Here is a 9,957-nt window from a genome sequence, read left to right on the forward strand (position 1 = left end):
GTGACATTCCCCTCCAAGCCCAACGAGGCCAGTCCCGGCGCCTGGCCCTTTAAGACGCGCGGTGACGTCACCTCATCCGGGGCTTTCAGCGCAGTGACGTCACCACACCGGGGCTTAGTCTCCGACCATAAGCGCCCAGGGGCCGCCATTGCGGAGTCGGACGGTGGTTGGCGCTTTCCTCGCTCGGGCTCGCGGGAGTCCGGAGGCGACTCTGACTCTCGGCTGCGAGGGGCCTCTTGAGCCCGGAGCCCCAGGTCTCGGTGAGGCGGGGGAGGTTCGGGGCGGTCCAGAGACGGGAGGGCCCGAGGAAGCGGAATGTCACTTGGGTCTCGCTGTGCCCGCCCACGCCTGGGATGAGCCGAGTCGCCTGCAGGGACCAGTAGGACGGGCCGGGGGACGGGCGGGTCGGGCGGTGGCTTCTCGGCTTTGACGCTGCTCTCTGGACTGTGCTCCGCCCCGAACGTCCCAGGATGTTTCTCTAGCTCGTCTCTGGGGTCCACCCTTGGGGTGCTCAGGGCCGCTGCTTGGCTCTGGCGCGGGGATCACTCCAGGCAGGCCCAGGGGACCTCCCAGGGTGCTGGGGATCGACTCGGCTGGGCAAGGCCGAGTACTTCGGAAAGGTTTGATTTGGGGACGGGGGATTGTGTGAAATACATTAATTTTGGGTGAGAGGAGATTTGGGCCACAGTCACTGGGACTCAGGGACTCTTGGGTCTGTCCCCTGTATGACTTGGGTCTACATCTATGGGCAAAAGTCCTCCTAGGTGTCTTCTAGTCTCTTCACCCGAGATCTCTTGCGTGAGAAGCTCCAAGTCCCAGACACAAGTTACATCATGGTCCTTCATAAGTGCTGCGGATAAAAGGATAACTATGCTTACACCATGCTGTTTGGTGCTTTTCACTGACATTCCCTTTAAAAGTAGCTGGATTCTGGGTTCAGATGTGTTGATGGGGGTTAGCATCAAGCAGGACCCACAAGACGGACCTGGAGGGAATTGTGACAACCAGTTTATAAGACGACCTTGATGTGTAGGAGGGCACGCCCAGGCCCATTATCGCTCCCCTGGCAGGTTTGTCACCCTTGGGGCCCTGTGGCAGTGCCACCTCCAGCCAGAGAATAGCCTGACTCCCCTAGTCTGTGTGTGGCACCTGGAGGATCTGGTGTTACGGCTATGAAGACCCGGTGTTCTGTTCCCATCAGAACTCCCCAAGACAAACTATCTTGCCCCATTGCCCCATGCTGGAAGAACCTGCTGTCCAGGACTTGGTCCTTGAGAGCTTTTCAAGCTGTCACTTCTGGTCAGAGCAGGATATCTCTGCTGCTCACGGCTTTTCCTTTTCTCCAGGGCTTACTGCAAAGGTCCTTACTTTTTTGTTGTTGTTGTTGTTTTTGGGCCACACCCGGTAACGCTCAGGGGTTACTCCTGGCCATGCGCTCAGAAGTCGCTCCTGGCTTGGGGGACCATATGGGACGCCGGGGGATCGAACCGCGGTCCGTCTCCTAGGCTAGCGCAGGTAAGGCAGGCACCTTACCTCCAGCGCCACCGCCCGGCCCCAGCAAAGGTCCTTACTACTGCAACTAAGGAGAAGATGGAAACAAACGCTTTGACATCCTGTATCCAGTTAGGAGTGAGTATGGCACAGAGAGGGACAGGGTGGGGGGCAGCAGTGTGCAGCCCCCAGTACAGAGGGAGGGGTTCAGAGATATTTTAGGAAAGAATCTCTTGTCCTGGTTTGACTCCAGTCAGTACCACTGACCTCTGCTATTAGAGGCCTCTTTTGTCCTGTTTGCTGTGTGTGTTTTGGGTTCCACACCTGATGGTGCTCAGGTCTTACTCCTATTCAGTGTTCTTGGGCTACTCTTGTCATGACTTAGACATTATGGAGAGCTAACCCAGGTTTAACTCCTGGTAATAAGGACCTTCATGTTGGTGAGGAAGGAGACCTTGATCTCAGGATATCTGCCAGGAGTATCATTCCTCTTTCACACATGGAAAAACACTTGAATTACGTTAATATGTTATCCCCATATTTAATAGGTTTATCCCTGACTATGCACTTCACCTTCACTCTGCAGAGTCTAGCCTCCTCCCTTCAGTCATATTTCTCCTCAGTAAACTAGTAGCCTCTTGTCAGCAAGCCCCTTGATTTCATGGCTCTAAGAGAGAAATGAAAGCCAAGGATCTTTTTAGAAGCCATAGTTATTTGAATCCAGTCATTTTTTACCCTAAAATAGGATGGATCCATTTCAGGGTGAATTGTGAGTGCTGATAACAAAGAGCACAGATTTGAGTCACTCACTGAACCATGAGTTTTCCTTCTCACTCTTTTTGCATTGTGCATAGTCTGACATGGGGATGGAATGGAATGGTGTGTGTTTATCATTTGGGGCACACCCAGAGTTGACTTGACAGATCCTTCTGGTTCTGTGCTTGGTTTTGACCTTGCTGTGTGTGCATAACTTCACCTCAAGAACATTCTAGAATAGTGTCCACAGGTCATGTTGGCTGATGGGACTTCCTCGAAGTGAATCTCCTGGTCTGTCTTCCAGGGGTGATGGTAGAGAAAACATGGAGGCTGGTTCCTCCCAAGGCTAGTGGCTTGTCCCTGAGTCTCTAGGCTCCTGGGTGTCCTGCTTCAGTGTAGATTCCAGGTTGCAGCTGTCCATGACCCCCTACTGTATTGCTACTCAGGATGCTGTGACCTTCCCCCAAGTAGCTGTAAGCTTCTCCCAGGATGAGTGGCTGTGCCTTAACCCCTCTCAGAAGAATCTCTACAGAGAAGTGATGCTAGAGACCTACCAGCACCTTCGGGACATAGGTGAGAGCCCCAATGGGCATCTGTGAGGGCCTATCTGATTGAACCTGGGTTAACCTCATGTAAGACAAACCTCATAAGGCCTACCACAGTGCTCTTGTTCTGACCTTGGGTCAAGTTCTCTTCATGACTTCATAAGCACCCAATGGCAGTCAGAGACTGGAGTAGCCCCATTGCTTCTTAAAAAATTATGTGGGAATGGGATCTCTCTCACCTGAGGCTCTTGCATGCAAACTCGGTTCCCCAATTCATTGCTCCCTATCTTAGCCACAGTTTAATAGTTTTGTTTATTTTTTTTGGACCATACCTAGCATATCACAGAGATTTTGCCCGCTTATGACTGTACTCAGAAACACTGCCTGGGTAGAGAATAGCATGAAAGATAGGTTGCTTGCCTGACAGAGGCTGACCTGGATTAAATCCCCAGCATCCCAATGATCTCCAGAGGATTTCTGGAGCGATTCCTGGTCACTTGGCCAGGAGTAATCCCTGAGCGTCGCAAAGTGTGCCCAAAATCAATCAAGAGAAAACTGCTTATGGGGCATAATGGATCCTATATGTGGTTCTGGTATCCAAATTGTTGTCAGTCTGTGCAAGGCAAGTACCCGCCCCACTGTACTATTGTTCAAACCCTTAATTTTGTTTTTTTGTTTGTTTGTTTTTGGGCGACTGCCAGTAGCTTTTATGTGTAACTTCTGTATCAGCACTCAGAAATTATTCCTGGCTGACTCTGGGGATAATATGGGATGTCTGGGATCGAACCAAGGTTCATCTTGGGTTGGCTATGTGTAAGGCAAATGCCCTACTGCTGTGCTATTACCAAAGCCCTTAATTTTTAAGACATGATTGGTCCTTGCAAACCTTAGTGGTGATGGAGATTAATCCTAGCTCTATATTCTATGCTCATTTCACAAAGGCCTCAGGGTTCTGAGCTCGATGCAATTTGTCCTAGTGTGAGCCTTTTTGTCCTATTGCTGCCTCCTTGTTGGACACTTTGATTTCAACCTGGTGTCGTCTGTGTGATAAGCAAGGTGCATATGCAGAGCAGAGATTCTATTCTTTATTTGTTCCATGATTCAGCCTCTTTCATTAGGGACCTAAACTACACTTGAGGTGCTATTCTCTTTCCTTTCTTTTACCCATGAATGATACCTCTTTGCCAGGGCATTGTGAGGTGAAGCCTGCGCTGATCTCCTGGTTGGAAGTAAGAGATCTTGGAACGCTGCAGAGAGGCATGTTTCCAGGTAAGTGTGGCAATACTCCCCTGACTCAGACCCTGGTGTGTGTAGCATCCTGGGCCTACAGAAATGTGGTTGCTGAGCAATTTGTGTTAGGCTACTTGATCGAGGTGGGGTCTTTTCCATTCCCATTCACTGCTTTTGCTGCTGAATCCCACTATGTTCTGGAATTTTGCTGTCTTATGATTGCTCTTTCTGGTTTTCTTTCTGTGGATCTTTAGAACAGATGCTGAGATTCTGAGCCTTGACCTACCATCTGCGCTCTCTGCCCAGTTGCATAGCCTGGTTTTGGGGTGTCCTCCTCAGCAGTCGCTGGATGTCCCTCTCACCAGTCTTTCTTTTTTTTTTTTTTTGGGGGGGGTTTTGGGTTTTTGGGCCACACCCAGTAACGCTCAGGGGTTACTCCTGGCTATGTGCTCAGAAGTTGCTCCGGGCTTGGGGGACCATATGGGACACCGGGGGATCGAACCGCGGTCCGTCCAAGGCTAGCGCAGGCAAGGCAGGCACCTTACCTTCAGCGCCACCGCCCGGCCCCTCACCAGTCTTTCTAAACTTCCCTTCACCATGAATTTTAGCAGGGTACTTGGTATTCCAAAGAAGGGGTTCTTTTTTCTTGTTTTTGCTACCTACTTATTGGTGCTGTTAGGGTTGAATCTGGCGGGTTTTTTCAGATTAGCTCCTTATGGTCTCGGGTGCCATATGGGATGCTGGAGGCGAACTTGGTCCACCACTTGGAAGGTCAACACCCTCTCTGCTATACTATGTATTTGACATGATTATTGAAAATACTAAGAAATTCTTTTTAGGGGCACACCTGGTTGTGCTCAGGGGTTACTCCTGGCTTCCGGGCCCATTTAAAAAGGCAGGGATTGAACACAAGTCTGTCCTATGTCATGTGAGTGCAAGCATACACCCTATTACTCTGCTTCCACTCTGGCCCCAAACCGTAAGAAATTGTTTTTGTTTTTGAGGGGGTCACAACAGGATTTGAACCACCATTCTTCTGCATGCATGGCAAATGCCTTACCTCCATGCTATCTCTCTGGCCCCATACCATAAGAAATTTTATATTTGCTGTAGGGGATAAATCAGTTATGCTCAGCATAACCTGATATGTGCAAGCTAATTACTACTTTCATGACTTTAGAGAGTATATGGGATGCCAAGAATAAAACTCGAGTCAGCTAGTTTCAAATAAAACTCCGTCAATGCGGGCCCGGAGAGAGAGCACAGCTGCGTTTGCCTTGCAAGCAGCCGATCCAGGACCAAAGGTGGTTGGTTCGAATCCCAGTGTCTCATATGGTCCCCCATGCCTGCCAGGAGCTATTTCTGAGCAAACAGCCAGGAGTAACCCCTGAGCAACGCCGGGTGAGGCCCAAAAACAAACAAAACAAACAAACAAACAAAAAACTCCCTCAATGCTGGGCTTTCTATGTGTACCACTAAGTATGTTTCATCTGTTGCCAAGGGAAATCCACACTGAGCTATTTATTGCAATGCTTTTGACTTATCTTCTCTTTTCTCAAAACTGATTTAGTACCTTAAAACATGTATTCATTCCATCACTTTTGCTGCATTCCACCAGGTTACATTCTACTAGTATTTGGGTGGGGGGGTTGGGACATACCCAATGGTGCTCAGAGTTACTCCTGGCTCTGTGATTAGAAATTGCTCTTGACAGGCTCCAGGGACCATATAGGATGCCAGCAGTTGATCGAAGGTCCTTCCTGGGTTGGCTATGTGAAAGACAAATGCCAAACAACTACTATCTATCTGGTCCATTCAACTAATACTTTTTTTTTGGTTTTTGGGTCACACCCAGCAGCACTCAGGGGTTACTCCTGGCTCTACGCTCAGAAATCACTCCTGTCTGCCAAGGGGGTCTATACGGGATACCAGGATTCGAACCACTGTGCTTCTGCCTTACCTCCATATTATCTCTCTGGCCCCTCAACTAATTCTTACTTTGTTTTTGGGCCACAGCTGGTGACACTTACAGGTTACTCCTGGCTATGCACTCAGAAATTGCTCCTGCTTTGGGAGACTATATGGGATGCCAGGGATCGAACCCAGATCCATTATGGGTCAGCCACATGCAAGTAAAACACCCCACTGCTATGCTATCGCTCCGCCCCAGCCCATTCAACTAATTCTAACATTTTATATTTGGGTTGACTTTAGATGGTGGACCACAAGTTCCGATAGTGGCATTTCAGCAATTTGCTTTTGGAATGGAATATCCAAAAAAATATGAGATGGTAAGTGTTGCAAGTTCCAGTTCAATATTATGATTGTGGTGGTTGGATACTCAATGCTGCAAGCACATAGTATTTGTAAATAGAACCCTTTGGTACAGCCCTTTGACGTCCTTAATAATTTCTGCACTACAGAGTATGCTAAGCATACATCTTATGATGTCTGGCTTCTTATACGGTCCCCTAAGCTTGCCAGGATAGATTTCTGAGAGCAGAGTTAAGAATAAACTCTGAGCATCATTGTGTGGCCCAAATACAAAATAGCAAAACAAAGATTAAAAAAAATGGAGAAATTCAAGGAAGAGACAAGTAACTGAACTAATCCTCTGCTGTTTCACAGAGAAACAGCCAGACTCTGTTGGATGGAGCTGATCCTGTTCTGTGTGCCTCAGTCTGGAGGAAATCGTCCTGCTCATATCCCAATGCGAGTGAAGAATCAGGGGGCATCTGTTGTGGACTGGACCAGCGTGAAGAGAGATTTCTTACGCCAGAGCCAGTGACCACTGTGCAAAACTCCCCTGAATCTGCTCTGCCCATTCCCTGGACTCAGACCCGCACAATGGGACCATCCAGGGAAAGGCGAACAACAGTGTTTGCTCTCAGCCCCTCACAGTCTCAGGCTAACCAGCACATTACCCGTAGAGTGGAACCACCTGAGTGTAAGCAATGTGGGGGGGACTTTGTGTGTACCCTGCACCTTGAAGTTTCCTCAGACACCCTCACTACAAATGATATCTCTGAGGGTCTTCAGAGTGGATATGCCCTGATTCAAACTTCATGCCAAAGAGACACTAAGGAAGTCCAGCCAAGAGAGAAGCAAAATACAAGTCAGGAGTGTGGGAAGGTAGTTTCTCATTCCTCAAAACGTAGTAAGCACAAGAGATTTCATACAGGAGAGAGACCTTATACATGTCAGGAGTGTGGGAAGGCCTTCTCTCAATCCTCAGGACTCTTTATTCACAAGAAAATTCATACTGGAGAGAAACCTTATACATGTCAGGATTGTGGAAAGGCCTTCTCTCACTCCTCAGGACTCTATCTTCACAAGAAAATTCATACTGGAGAGAAATCTTATACATGTCAGGAGTGCGGAAAGGCCTTCACTCAATACCCAAGTCTTCATAAACACAAGAAAATTCATACTGGAGAGAAACCTTATGCATGTCAGGAGTGTGGGAAAGCCTTCAGTCACTCCTCAAACCTTAAGAGTCATAAGAAAATTCATACTGGAGAGAAACCTTATGCATGTCAGGAGTGTGGGAAAGCCTTCAGTCACTCCTCAAACCTTAAGAGTCATAAGAAAATTCATACTGGAGAGAAACCTTATACATGTCAGGAGTGTGGGAAGGCCTTCACTCAACCCTCAGGTCTTCATAAACACAAGAAAATACATACTGGAGAGAAACGATATACATGTCAGGAGTGTGGGAAGACTTTCACTTTATCCTCACATCTTATTAGGCACAAGAAAATTCATACCGGAGAGAAACATTATACATGTCAGGAGTGTGGGAAGGCCTTTACTTGTTCCGCTAACCTTAATAGGCACAAGAAAATTCATACTGGAGAGAAACCTTATACATGTCAGGAGTGTGGGAAGGCCTTCACTCAACCCTCAGGTCTTCATAAACACAAGAAAATTCATACTGGAGAGAAACCTTATACATGTCAGGAGTGTGGGAAAGCCTTCACTCACTCCTCAAACCTTAAGAGTCACAAGACAATTCATACTGGAGAGAAACCATATACATGTCAGGAGTGTGGGAAGGCCTTCTTTCAATCCTCAGGACTCTATCTTCACAGGAAAATTCATACTGGAGAGAAACCTTATACATGTCAGGGGTGTGGGAAGGCCTTCACTCACTCCTCAAACCTTAATAGGCTCAAGAAAATTCATACTGGAGAGAAGCGTTATACATGTCAAGAGTGTGGGAAGGCCTTCTCTCAATCCTCAGGACTCTATCTTCACAAGAAAATTCATACTGGAGAGAAACCTTATACATGTCAGGAGTGTGGGAAGGCTTTTACTCTGTCCTCACACCTTAATAGTCACAAGAAAATTCATACTGGAGAGAGACAATATACATGTTAGGAGTGTGGAAAGGCCTTCTCTCAATCCTCAGGACTCTTTATTCACAAGAAAATTCATACTGGAGAGAAACCTTATACATGTCAGGAGTGTGGGAGGGCCTTCACTCTATCCTCACAGCTTAAAACACACAAAAGTATTCATACTAGGTAGAAACCTTATACATGTCAGAAGTGTGGGAAGACCTTCACTCAATCCTCAGATTATTCACAAGAAAAGTCATACTGGAGAGAAACCTTATACATGTCAAGAGTGTGGGAAGGCCTTTTCTTGTTCCAAAAGCCTTTATTTCACAAGAAATTTCATACTGGAGAGAAGCCAGACCTCTCTGTGCACAAAAGAATTTATACCTCAGAGAATCCTAATACATATCAGTAGTGTGGGAAGACCTTCACTCGAAATTGTCATTAATTCACACAGGATATTTTATACAGGAGAGAAATCTTATATATGTCAGGAGTGTGGGCAGACCTTCACTCAATCATCAATCTTTTCTCCTCACATAAATATTCATACTGGAGAGAAACCTTGAATATGTCAGTATGTAAGGCATTCTGTTGATCTGCAGACTTTGTAAGCAAAAATGATGTGTAATGGAAAAAAAGGCTTATATGGGTTAAGTGTGGGAGGCCTTCACATCTTTAAGACTTATAACCTGTGGAATATTAAAGTAGAGAAAAATTTTAAATGCACCTGATGTGTGGGAAGGCTTTCATTTATTTCCCAGACCTTATCAAACAGCAAAATTTATACTGGATACAAACCCTCTCTGTGTATACAGATATATGTATTGTGGGAACGTCTTTCTTCACCATTCACAGCCATTTAAATATCCATTGTGGTGACCAGCATGCAAGGAAGCAATGTGGGAAGAATTTCAGTTGATCTTCAATCCTTACTAGCCACTGAATTATTCATATTGAAGAGTAATATGATGCATGTAAGGAGTGTGGGAAAACTTTCCAATCCCCCTCATACCTTACGAAGGATAGCAGAATTCATTCTTGAGAGACACCTGAGATACCTCAGGAGTGTGGGAAGATCTTTCATTCATCCTCAGATCTTTTCACATATATGAAAATTGTACATGGTGTGTCAGAACATTGTTAAAGCTGGGGTGGTGTTTTCTTCACACACCTCTGCACCAGTAAGATTACTGGCATTCTTTCGGTTTTCCCCAAGCCTGCCAACATGAAGTAGCCATATAGTACCCAAGTGTGTGGCTCAACAAAGAAATAAAAATGAATTTAAACTGGAAAAAACTCTTTAGATATGTCAGGAATAGGGACAAGATTTTGTTTATTTATGAATATTTTCTCTAGAAGAATCTGCATTATGGAGAGAATCTAGTATGTATAATGTATGTGGGAAGGTCTTTGTTGATCTTCAAACCTTGCTTTAAATAGGATGGTTCATGCTGCAGAAACACAAGGAATTTAGGAAGATTGAAGTTATTCCTCAGTGCTTTTTAATACATACTATGAGAGTGGCTTAATGCCCTGTTGCAGCCAACTCAGATTTGATCTACAAGGTCACACAGGGTGTCCCATGCAGGACC

The 9,957-nt window shown here is 46.3% G+C and overlaps 1 protein-coding gene across 1 annotated transcript; it reads left to right on the forward strand.

The window, feature by feature from the left end:
• Positions 1–1,237: 1,237 nt before the first annotated feature.
• On the forward strand, positions 1,238–8,308 carry LOC126030062 (zinc finger protein 708-like; the record flags this gene model as incomplete). Its single annotated transcript, XM_049788263.1, is given in 6 exon segments — positions 1,238–1,360; positions 2,694–2,820; positions 3,981–4,061; positions 6,237–6,313; positions 6,651–8,261; positions 8,264–8,308. Coding segments are annotated over 6 exon segments (2,064 nt in total), but the record flags the coding sequence as incomplete, so codon positions are not given.
• Positions 8,309–9,957: the final 1,649 nt, after the last annotated feature.

The sequence above is a fragment of the Suncus etruscus genome, chromosome 15 (genome assembly GCF_024139225.1).
Source record: "Suncus etruscus isolate mSunEtr1 chromosome 15, mSunEtr1.pri.cur, whole genome shotgun sequence".
Lineage (NCBI taxonomy): Eukaryota > Metazoa > Chordata > Mammalia > Eulipotyphla > Soricidae > Suncus > Suncus etruscus.